The sequence below is a fragment of the Neolamprologus brichardi genome, chromosome 20, assembly GCF_056152115.1.
Source record: "Neolamprologus brichardi isolate AB-2024 chromosome 20, ASM5615211v1, whole genome shotgun sequence".
In the NCBI taxonomy this organism is placed as follows: Eukaryota; Metazoa; Chordata; class Actinopteri; order Cichliformes; family Cichlidae; genus Neolamprologus; species Neolamprologus brichardi.
In genome coordinates, this window is record NC_142123.1 from 25,566,966 (window position 1) to 25,579,774 (window position 12,809).

Here is a 12,809-nt window from a genome sequence, read left to right on the forward strand (position 1 = left end):
TAATTGTAACCGAATTCAAATTCTGATACAAGTGCACAACACTATGTAATTCAAAGCATTGTAGGAGGTAGCATTTTAGGCCAAAAATATGATATGACATGATCTACGGGTAGTGTTACAATAAAATAAAAGTATGACTTTGGAGAGTTTTTTTCTCGTAAATTTTCATGTTCTTTTTGTTTTTTTTGTAAATGCACCTGTTTAGTTTGTGTAAATTTGCTCATTTTTCCATAAATGTGCAATTTTTTTTCTTATAAACTTAAAGAAAATTGCAAAATTTCTCTTTTCAGAACCCTCAAAAAACACATTTATTTCTTTAGCATCTTTAGCTGCCCTATTATAAAACTGTACAACATATGACCTCATGGCTTTTTTTTTTTTATTACGTTCTTAATAATTTGATTGACTTGTGTTTGTGTATACGAATGACCAGAAACCTCTCAGAAAGGCAAGGCTGAATGTCTCTGTCTCTTTCTCTCTGTTTTTTTCTTTTGACTGTTTGTTGGCTCTTTGCCAAGCAAACCCATGAAAGACATAAAAAGCTCTTTTGTCCTTTTAAAATTTCATTTGTGTGTGCGCACACCTCCTCTTATGTTCGTGTGTATCTCAAGGGGAAAAAAACGAAAAAAACAATGGTTGTACAGTCTTGAAGAGTCCCACCCACTAAACTCATGATTCCTCTGATTCTGCTCACTACCGTGCCTTCATCATACTTCACCATTAGTCAAACTGTCAGAGCTGAGACTTTGAAGCAGGATTCAGTGACACACTAAAGACAACAAACAACCAGGAAAATTCAGCTAAATACTGCATCAAGACAGAAATCAAGTAACATTGTGGAGCGACAAAGTCTGAGAAGAGTCAAAACACTGAGCTGTTAAAGGAAAATACTCTGCAATAAAGATGCACTGCAGCTGTAAAACTGCTGGTAATTGACAGGAGATGGATTCTGCAGACCTAATGACTTCTGTGTGACTGAATAATAACTCTACCATTACAGTCTCATTAAAAAAAAACAAATAACTAGCATGCCAAAACATGATACCTCTTCTGTTATTAACTTTATGTTTTAAGTATGAGATTTCTAAGCTTTTCAGGTACTCACTCCCTCGCTATAAGTGACCAGTGACCAGCTGCAATGAACTATAATAGACTGATAAATGTATATCCTGACATACAAAAACTATTCAGCACATAAAAACACAAGGAGAAATCTTCCAAGACTACTTCCCACATATAGCTCAGTGCATGGTGCCCTTCATGTGTACATAGTGTTGAACAAACATATAGATTCCAAAATAAAGCCTTAATGCACTGCAGCAATACCACAGATGCTGAGGCGCCATACTCACAGACAGTCAAATGAACAGGGTCTGTACACTTGCACTCCTACAGCCTCCATATTTGTTTGTTTTTCCCTGAAGGTGCACCACCCGCCCTTGGAGAGCAGTGAAAGTCATGCTGGTGGTGCAGCGCTGAAAGTGTGTCAGAGAGGGGAGGCTCCAGGGCCCGGCCTGGAAGCTCCAATCGCCACGCAGAGTCCCAGGCATAGGACCAGCCCCGTGCAGAGCAACAGCAAAGCAGAAGAGAGGAGCGTGCAGGCGTCCACTGGAAACACACTGTCCATCAATATGCCGCTTTAAAACCACGCAGATAGTGTTACGCTTAGAGACATGTACCGACACGTGTTGGGTAGATGGACTACAACCAAGTAGGAGTCGCTGTCCTGTGAAAATCTTGTATCTCAAAAGTATCATAACTATCAAAAACTTGTTTGCTTTTGCCAAGTGACACTGCATTTTAGAGAAATTGAAAGGATTTCAAATGGTTTATTTAAACCTTCAAGTCTCCCTTTATTTGTAAAATATGCTGCTTATTGTTTCCTCTCATGTTTGACCTTCACAGTGCATAATAATAAGTTTGACACTACCAAGCTGACTTCACATTCAACTGCTGAGGCATTAACCTTAATTTGAACTAAATATGTGTACATATTAGCATGACTTTGTTACAGCTTTCATGGCTGATACAAATACTCACTTTCAAATGACCACTGCAAAAAAAGAAATAGTAGAATGCAACATATGTTCTGCTGCTGCAAGAGGCTGGCACACAACACAATAGAAATGAAATGACATGAAAGAAAAATAAAAGACACACTATGTGCTTATTTTCATTAGTTTAAACATCACTCCTCAGATTAGGTGTATTCTAAAGAAACCACATTAAACTCATTAAAATTTAACTTTTATCCCGCTGGTGGCCGTTCAGTGTGTTTTCATCATTTAACTCAGTAGCTTCTATTTAGGTAAATAAAGGGGAATGGGGTGAATTGTAGAAGTAGACAGGGACTTATGCAGACCACATTGCATATACAGTGAGCACAGGATAAGAGCAGTGAAAATAGGCAATCTAACCAAGACATAGGCAAACTGAGTACTAGTAACAATCCTGTCTCCTTTTTTCTTTCTCTTTACCAAACTGCAGGAGTTGCTGCCCTTCTAGCAGACTACACAACCTCTCTGCTGGAATACAAATGAGTGATTATGACCCTACATGACAGTGCATTGATCTACTTGGACTAATGTGCTGATCAAACATGCGCAGCTTTGGTGAAGCTGGCATGATAGTATGAAGTCAGTCACAAGCAGGCAAATCATAGATAATAGAAAGCATCTGTATGCATGTCTAGACCGTCAGTTATGTGGGGTTTGTACACAGGGAATGCAATAGAGGTGATTTTTTTTGTTTTTTGTTTATTTGTCTAAAAACCAAACAGAAAAACAACTGTACAAATGATTCAAATGAGGTAAATAGTTTAATCCTGTAAATATCTAGGTAAACATCTGGGTAGAAACGTTGTATTTACTGTGCATAAACACTGCATAAGCACAGGAAATGCCTTAGCATCATCAAACACAGACAAAACAGCATTTTGTTTTATAGCCTATGAAGTTATATATAGCAATGCCTTTTTGGAGATATGGTGGGGCCCTACGCATTATTGGGTACATGGTTTTAATGTTGTGACTCACAGATATCCTGACCTGTAGTAAAGCAGCAACTGTCACTGACTGCTGCTGTAATAGCCTTTTAAAAAACACAAACAACCCAATGGTCTACAAAACAATGGCTATTCCATAAAGAACTGTTAAAATAAAATTTATACATAATTATTTCACTCTCAAGTACAAAAGCACAACAAAACAGGGTCAGTCATAAAAGCATCTAAAGAGAAAATGAGGTACTTTGAAAACTACTTCCAGGAAGCCAGGACTGGATGGGATAACTAGAACATGCTGGGTCTTATTTCTGTAATTAGGCTCTGTGCTCTTAGTAATTCCCCTCACTTGTGTTCGGCAGGATGGCCTGCTCTAGCTGCAGCTCCCTCTCTTTCCTGTGCGCTTTAACAAAGAGTAAGTAGAGCTTCCAAGGACAGTAAGGAGGAGGCTTTGGTGCGTTTCCTTACAGCAGGTTGAATGAGTGCAGAAGATTTTCAAGTTCATTGATATAACAATGATGTGCAAGCACAACATAACAGCTTTTCATTGTGAGACTGATTTATCCTCGGCTTTCCTTGAAGGTGATGACAGACAATCAACACATTCTTTCTTCGTAAGTGAACCATGGCAACGATTCGTTGCTGTAAAATCTGACTCTGAAAAAAAAATAAACGTACGCAATTATATGCGTCTTAACCACAAGTTAAAATGTAATAATTAAGTCACCGTGTAAAGGTATTTGTTTTAGCTGTTTAACAGTGAAGTGTATTTTTTTTTTCAACAGCTAACGCATGCGAGTAATTACTTGTTATGTTGTAACCTCTATATATACTTGTAATAACAACTTACTGCTTAAATAGTTAATGAGTCATTTCAGTCTTTTTTTAAGCGAACGTGCCAAAGATTCACTGGTTCTGGTTCTTCTTGTATTTTATTGAGTAAACAATGAATTAATTCTGCGCTAATCAATAACGAATCATCTAGTTGCAGGCTTCAGACGTGATCATGCCTGAGGGCTACATTTTTTTTAACTGTTAAGAATAATGACTTGTGTCAATAAAAGCCACACTTAAAGGCCTCCTCTGTTATTGCAGTTCCTTCTGGGCACCAACAGAGGCAGACAAAGATCACACGTCAGGAATATTAAAACTGCAAACCCAAATCAATCTGTAAATAAAAGATGTAGAGTTTATGATTTTTCTTTATTTTTATTTTATTCTTTATGAAGAAATCTTAAGCAGATGTGCTTGAAAAGCCACATAAGAGGCGAGAATGCAGAAAGATAACCATGATTACAGGACAAGTTGTTCTGACTGTATTTTACTCCAGCCTCAACACCTGTCTGTGTCACTTAAGCCCCTCGGTCTTTCTTAGATCATGGATGAACCTTTTTGGCATCTCTGTCTAGGACACCCCGTGGGAACAAGCTGCTCTGGACACGTAGTTTCATAACCCTCAAACTCTGACTCAGCTCACGACCACTAGCTCATTGCTTTGACCTTAAATGCCTATTCTGTACTTCAGTTCTATTGCAGAAGAACTTAAATTGATATGTGGATGTTCCCATCATTTTACTAAATTCTCTTTCCCTCTTCCTTATTTCTAATTTGAAAGGTTTATTTTCTTACCAAAATATTACTACAAATGACCAAGATCTTCATTTGCTTGTTAGACACTAATAAGTTGTGAAAACTACAATATTTCTTCTGTATTTCTCTGCATCCTTGTCATTTTTAGGTAAAGTAAAATGTCTCTTCCAAAGAACTGCATCCACATTCAAGACCCATCATCTTTCCAAACATGCCTGTAAGGAGTGTGCATTAACAGTAAGCCTGAGGTTATTTTCTTTTCTCAGCTATCATTATTATGTAAAGTGCCCTAAGGTTGATTATAATTTCTTCTTTACTTTTTGGGGGGGGGGGGGGGGGGGGGGGGGGTCTAATTTATGATTCAGCTGTGTAGAACAAAGTTTTTTCAGGAGACTTTGAGTTCCATTCATGTTTTACCCCTCAGGCCAAGATCCAACACAGAGAACCCGAAGTGTAGACCCGACCCACAAAGACCCATTGCGATCTATTAAAACAGATATTTACTGAGCAACATAAACCAAGTCCCATTGTAGAGTTTTCACATTCATTCAATTCTTTATTTTCAGCTTTGTATGATTTGAAGGAAGCTTTTGAGGAAGTTGAGGAAGAATATTTAAACAGACAGAGATGCGCTAACAACAGTTAATGAAATGATTAACACTGACAATCTTGCTAGCAGTTGCAGTTTTGCCAGAAAACCTTGGGATCCAGCATTCATGCAGGTGTAACTTTGATACATACTTCCACGCCAAGATCCCAAATGACAAAAAGTTCGAAGCTCCATCCGCAAAACCCAGTCCCACAACCCACATGACCAAAGGGTCTGCCAATAAAAAGGTTCAGAATACCACAGAATACCCCCAATGTCTATGCTCCAATGGGCCACAGCTGTTTTTGTGGCTTATAACAAGCAGGGGTTTAAAAGATGTACGTATGGCATTAAATGTTAAAAGTGATCATTCTGGCCTAAATTGTTATGGAAACATGTTAATTGAGCAACAAGAAAATTTCATTGTGAGGCTGATATTAAAGCAACACATTTGTTTGTTTGGTTTCTTCTGCCTAGTGTCTGCTAATCTTTACTGGCTGGGGATCTTTCTGTGTAAGACATTTGCATATTTATTCATCCATATGGATTTAATATAAGCTATGCTCAAAATCTAGCCTGTTCATTAGAAAGCAAAACTTTCAGCCTCTGTATTGACTGAGGGTGCAAAAAAAAAAAAAAGATCCCTAGACTCACAGTTTCTGATATAACACATTCCCTGCTAAATTTGCATAGCTTATTTACACTGCATAGAAGACTAGTTTTGCCGCCTGTCTCACATCTATATTAGGCACAAAAAGGTTGGCACGACGTCAGCAGCAGTCTGTGTGCTCTGTCAAACTGATACGCAGACAGCCAAAAAAACAAATAGATCTATGAAAGCTAAGATGACATTTTGTCGCACACAAAACTTCAAATTTAGAAACTTCTTAAGCAGCTATTAGAAGACATCAGACAACTCGGTAATCAATCAAACTAATTATAACCATTTTGCACGAAACTGTCTTATGGCACAGTCATCGTGACTATTTATTATGCTGGGTCATCTTCATGTGATAGAAAGGGGAAGTGGGATACCTTCAATCAAAGCCACGGTTCAGACGACTTCACACATTCAGGAGAAAAATGACATAAAGAAAAACAAACAGCAATGATTCAGAAACCATGCTGATACTTTATGTATACTTGGAATGGCTGCTGCTGCTGCTACACCAGCAACGAAAACAACACAGCCTCAGATTCAGGCCAAGGGTGTATAACAGTGTAATGACATTTCACTAATGAAAAAATTGAAGACATTAGTTTAAAAAATGCAGAACTAGGTTAAAGGCTAAGACTGTCCAAGATGACAGTTCTTCCTCAAACAGTTCTTCTAACTGGTGTTTTGGTTGAATTTAGAGAAAACTAGACAAACCGCAAATCTGCAAGAAAATATCAAGAACGAGAGGAAGGAAAAAAAAAACAACTGGAGTCTAGCGAACGTCTGCAGCAAGAGTTCTGTCCGAACACAGTGGCGTACTGTCCTCTGGATGTCTCGCCCTGACAATGAGGCCATGTATCACCACCTCTAAACTACATAACAGAGAGGAGCAGACACAAAATACAAAAACTCTGACACCATCCTGGTAATAGATGCATAATCGTCATCACCATCCGCATCACAGAGGGGGCATGAAAATGTTATAACTTACACCCCAACAGTATTTCATTGTGATTTGAAATCACCCATAAAGGCTGATGTGCAATCATAAATTGCAAAGAAAAAAGTTTATTATTTATTTAATAGTAACACCTGCTAAGGGATCTGTGGTTGTTACATGTTTTCTTGCTTAATTTAAATTGAATCAATCACACCAACTGAGTATTGAGAATACTACAGTTTACTGTCAGTGAGGTGTTTAGAATAAGAACAAAAACATGGTCCCCTAAAATATTAAAACAAAAAAATATGTCCACCTTCCAGTCATCTCATAGATTTTGCTACATATTTCCCAGCTCTGGGATCGGTTTTCCCTCTTAGTAAGAGTGAAAATTGTAAGACAGCAAAAAAGGGCATTTTCTAAAGTTTCTCAATATTGTTTTGATATGCTACACTGTTGACAGGAAATCTGTCATTTCATTGCATTAAACACGTGTATAAGACACATGTATAAGACATCAAACTTGCTGTGCATTACTTCCAGAAAAAGGGTGAAAGGTGAAACAACACATAGATCTGACTCAGCTGAATGTTTCTGAGGCCTCAGTGTGTCAAAGCTGAAACTAAATCAGTAAATGTCAGTGCTGCAAGCTGTTTTTTGTTTCTGTTCTGTGTCCTAACAAGAAAGAACTGTTGTCAGGACTTGGAGCACTTTGTCCAGTACTACATGCACTTAAGTTATACAACTTCTTAATAGGCCAACAACTTGCTGAAAACTAAATTTTGTCTGCTTCTTTGGTTGCTGATTTATTTTATTGGTGAAACAACTTTAGAGCATTTAATATTAACTGTGAGCTTAAAAAGAAGGCAACACTCCTCCACTGAAAGAAACATCAGGTTTGATTTATTTATTTATTTCTGTTACCACAGCTTATCTAACAGTTAATACTTTCTTACACACTTTTGACACTTCAAAGCTGTTAATGCACAAGGTGTAGTGCCATATGAGACTTATGGCACTTTTTACACACATGTTGTTATGCAGTTATACTTAAAAAAATAGGTAGTTCTCGGGAGATTTAAAGAAAAATCTCATAAATAACAATAACTCACCATTCTGCTTTAGGAGCACCTGAATATCAGCCATCAACACAAGACAGGCTGAGCATCACCTTGCTAAACTCTGACCTGTCTGCTCCTCTGTGAGCTAATATTTGAAGTTGATGTTGACAAGACAACACCCATGTGTTGCATAACTTCATGCAAGCAGGATGACCATAAGGAACGAGGGCTGAAACCCGGGACCAGCTTCAGTAACATCAATGAGGAAGCCCCGCACATTCATAGACTTTGGACAACACTTTAAAAAGTCTTCAGCCTAATTATCACCTTAACCCCCAAAACGCTCCAGCGTGAGAAATAACTGTCCGCGGCAAAAGAACTGACCTGTTTTTCAAGGGCTGACTCTTCAATTCGTAATACGTTTTAGGCTCCTCTTGAAAATCCTCTCCGACCTCGAAGTCGGGAACTATTCCCGATTCCGACTGCATACTTGCAGATGTCAACTTTTGGAGACGCTAAACCCTCTTTAAAAAAAGCAGACGGGTGATATTCGTGCCCCAGTAGTCCGCACAGTACCAACCGTCAACGCAAGCCGCCTCTGCCCAGGATCCGGAGCTCTGTAGTCCTTCGCGGCAGCGGCTAAAGTGCAGCTAACGGGCTCAAAATGATCCAGAAACTACAGCTACCAAGATGCTCCGGGGATGTAAATGTCAGCACAATTCTGATTGGCTGCAGTATCCGAGGGGATCTTTACACCCCCCCGTTTTTTTTTTTTTGCTCGACCAGTGAAACTGAAATGTCAGTTTCATTTCCATAAGAAATATTTATCCCGCAATGTGGATTTCGTAATAATTGGCTGTAAAGACTTATTTTGAATTAGTAGCGTCTGCTCAAGTGGCCGTGCGTCTTTGCGTTCTTAGATTTTGCATTTAAAGAAATGGTCTGCACATTTTGCCTGAATGAAGATACATTTAATATTGGTTAAAAATAATGGAGTGCGTTAATTTGCTATCACAATAAAAATTAATTATTTTATACCATGCCCACCACCCGCAAAATAAACAAACAAATAAATAAAAATAATAAAAAATAAATAAATGAAAAATAAAAATCCAGCCTTTGTGACCTGGGCATGCTGTTCAAGCAAGTTTGCGAAAGCACAACTACCTTGTTTGCAAATAAAAATAAAATATATAGTGAGTTGTTTTTAAGCCTTTATAGCACATATACCCAGAGTGACCTTGAAGTAAGTAAGAATCAGACTGGCGATGTGAGTTTCTGATAATAAAAAAAAACCAACCCAAAAAACCAAAAACACTGGATGTAGCAGTCAGTTAAATGAGTAAATCTGGAAGCAATCGCACAGAAACTGTTCAGAAAATCTAAATAAAAAAAAAAGAAATAACGGCACTTCTTACATTGCAGGTCATTCACAGCCTTGATATTTAGTGTTTTAAGTATCTTATTGGGTCATGCAGATATTGCACCCGACTTTAGACCAACCTCAAGACGAGCCTCATGTCTCTGTTTTTCCCCGTTTCCCTGTGCAGACTGACTGACCGCTCGTCTCCCACTCTCACCCACGCGCTGTTCTCAGCACACCAAGTTTGGTCTCCTCAGTTGAAGTCTTGTCTGCCACTTGGGGGCAGTATAGAGCTAGAAAACAGTTTCGTGAGCCCGCGGGGGTGTGGGGGGGGCACCCTCTATTATAAAATGGAAATTTAGAGGTAGTTCAATATTTGCATTCACCCTCATCCTGTTGAACTGGTTTAAAGTCTGTATTTTACCAATGCAAATAGAATGCAAATATGATTCTGCTGGAAAGCACATACCCGGAGGCTAAAAATAAAGCCTTAAATAAAACGATGATAGCTGAGCAGAATGAGAAATGGGATCAGAATATGTTTTTTTCTTCTTCTGTATTTCTGCAATACTATTTCTGAGACACACAGCAGTAAAAAAAACCACTCACATACACCCAGCCAAATGACATGATACAGGAGCTGTAGAGAATCCGATCTACAATATACAGATAAATTACTTTGGATGTGGTACTTGGGTGAATTGAGGTACTGATTACCCAGGCCCTCCAACTGCATTAGACCTGTAACATTTGTAGACTACTACAGCTTTTGTAATTACTTCCAGATATATCTTTTTAAGATATATTTTAAATAACAGTACTTAATGACACAATAAAGACTAACAAGTACAAATTTTGTTCCACAGTCCAAAATATAATGTTCTCTCAAAAAATATTATGAAGTCAATTTATTTTGAAAATGATTCTAAGCACAGTGATCTTTCTATCTTTGAAACATCATTTCTTAAATACCTATAAGAATATGCTGATTTTGCAAATTATAACACATAAATTAATATTCTTCAATAAGCCCAGTGAAGCAAGAACATATAAATGTAAGGATCTGAATATGAGAAGAAAAAAAATAACTGTGTCAGAAGAGTCCAAAATTCTTAGTTTTAATGCCAGTGCAAAAGCCTGCTCACCATCCATCCACCCATCAACCCATCCACCCTTCCAGCCATTGTATTACACAAGGGGACCACAGTATGATGGGTGAAAGACAGCACACACCCTGCACAGATCGTCAGTGTCAGCACATTAGTAAATAAACTTGATTCAGTGCCCTTAGGTAGAAAACCAACCTTACACACCTCATAAACCTTGGCAGTTGCACGTTTAATGATTTTTTTTTTTTGATTTTGCAGAAAAATATAGTGTTTTATGGCTTCCCATTTTTCTACCTATAGGGAAAACCGAGTTTGCATGGACAAATATCTGGTCAATTGTTGAAATAAAGTTATTATAAATTGAAAACCTTCACAATTTATATGTTTAGCTGAACTCTTAATCTTCAGCTTCAGCTTCATTTAGCTGGGCATACATAAAAAATGTCTACTTCACTTAAATTTGAGTTCAGGACTGATTTGTTAATAATATTTGTTTAATATTTGAATATCTGAATATACACATTGTTTTGTAATGCCAATAACATCTTCAAACCCTGGTACTGGGAGAATACAAGAATATTTTGGTATTAGTTAATTAACAAAACAAACAACGACAAACTTCTTTAAAACAACCCACATATCTTGCATCATCCTGGCTATGTGCCCTGAGATAAGTGAACACAGGGATAACTATTCAAAGACTAACACACTATTATTTACTCAAGGATGTGCAGATTTGAAAGACAGTGGCAGCCAGTGAAAACATTTCTGCCACATAAAATAACATGAACTGCAGTGGAGGTCATCGATAATGTCTCAGGTCTGAAAAAACACTCTGGTTTACCTTTGTTTTCAGTCACGGCTTTTAACTTGAAGTCTGTCAGCCAGTCATCAGTGACTTGCAACCGTTGGCCAAACGACATCCCGGAATATGAGCCAAAGGTGTCCGGTTGCTCTACTAAGGATGACTATCAGCTGCTGATCAGCTTGTCTGTTGAAAAACACACCAATCCAAGAGACCAGGACTCATTTTAGCAAATTTATTACCATAACGAATGTCGGATTACTTGATAAACTAAGTATTACTATTTATTATAAGAATGTTTATTTGTGTTTTAGATAGACAGTTTTAAAAAAAAATAGTAAGTAGAAGCTCGTGTATATGTCACCTTTCAATATAAATATAACAAAGTGCTTCACAACATAAATGATAGAACATGAAAACAAAAGTTTAAAAAGATACATTTTAGCTGCTTTTTAAAAGAGTCCACAGTTCAGTGGGAGAGGGTTCCAGAGTCTGTGGGGGACTGCTGCAACAGCTCTATCTCCTTTAGTTCTTGGTCTTATATGAAGCCCAGCTACCAAGCCCTGATCACATGACCTCAAGGACCTGGTGGTAATCTATGGCTGTAAAGATTCACTGACGTATGCCAGTGCTTGTCCATGCAGCTCTCCAAAAGTCACAAGCAGAATCCTAGAGCAGACAGGAAGCCAGTGGAACTGAATTATCAATGGTGTGGCATGTGAGTACTCATAAGACTTAGTCAGATGCCTCGCAGCGGCATTCTGAATAACCTGCAAACATTCAAAGGAAACTTTGTTAAGACAAGTGAGCAGTGAATTACAATAATCCAGGCGTGACAAAATAAAGGCATAAGTAACATTTTCCAAATAAGGGGGTGACACGGTGAAACTCAACTTGGCAATACTTCTTAAGTGATAAAGGCAAGAGCAAACCAGAGACTTAACATGAGCATCCACAGTTAAAAAGTTACCCCAAGATTCCTGATAGAAGATTTACCAAAAGGGGCGAGGAGAGCTTTCACTACCTTAGGCACAAATCTGTCAGGGGCACAAACAAGGGCTTCATTTTTCAGGTAAAGCTGTCAGCCATTCAACTTTTCAAGTTGCTTAGTAGTCTAAGCACCCATGCAAGGTCTGTAATTTAGAAAACTCTTTGTGCATAACAGAGATATATAACCGAATGTCATCTGCATAGCATAGATAAAATGTCCTTAACAGTGGTAGACATATGCTGAAGAAAGCACAGTTATAACAGAAACAGTAAAGACCCCAAAACAGAACCTTATAGCTTGGAAGCAGCTACAGAGAAAGATTAACTTGACAGATTTGAAGACAGTCTCAGCAAAGCAGACCTCTATACACTCTCAGAAAGAATATTTTCAGTCCGCGTCCAAGTGTCAAAATGTTTCTCCCACTGAAAATGTAACGTCCAGATGAACAGAATCAACTTTGTGGAATTTCCTTTCTTGCATGATTGAGCATGCATAAGGACACCCCCATGCAACCATCCAGTATTTCAGCCTGTTACACATAATGTGATTGTCAGCAGTCTCAAAGGTAGAGCTCAGGTCGAACATCAGCAAGACAAAACACTATCCAGCACATGCATCAAAACAGCATTTGAGGGTACAAAAATAGCTGTTTTGTTTAATGAACTTCAAGAAAGTCATAGTTTATCAGTGATGCTGCATTTC

The 12,809-nt window shown here is 38.1% G+C and overlaps 1 protein-coding gene across 8 annotated transcripts in view; it reads right to left on the reverse strand.

Moving 5' to 3' along the window:
• The window catches only part of mitfb (melanocyte inducing transcription factor b), a 28,918-nt gene extending 19,495 nt beyond the window's left edge, over positions 1 to 9,423 (reverse strand). For 4 of the 8 annotated variants that reach the window (XM_087834305.1, XM_035909243.2, XM_006794220.3 and 1 more), the window contains exon 1: positions 8,224 to 8,495. In XM_087834305.1, the coding sequence (XP_087690431.1) occupies positions 8,224 to 8,327 (104 nt within the window). In that variant the 5' untranslated portion in view covers positions 8,328 to 8,495. Of the gene's footprint in view, positions 1 to 1,352; positions 1,584 to 8,223; positions 8,496 to 9,342 lie in introns of those variants that run through there. The other 4 variants (XM_035909241.2, XM_035909242.2, XM_006794222.3 and 1 more) reach the window with 4 other exon arrangements.
• Between the last annotated feature and the right edge of the window lie 3,386 nt (positions 9,424 to 12,809).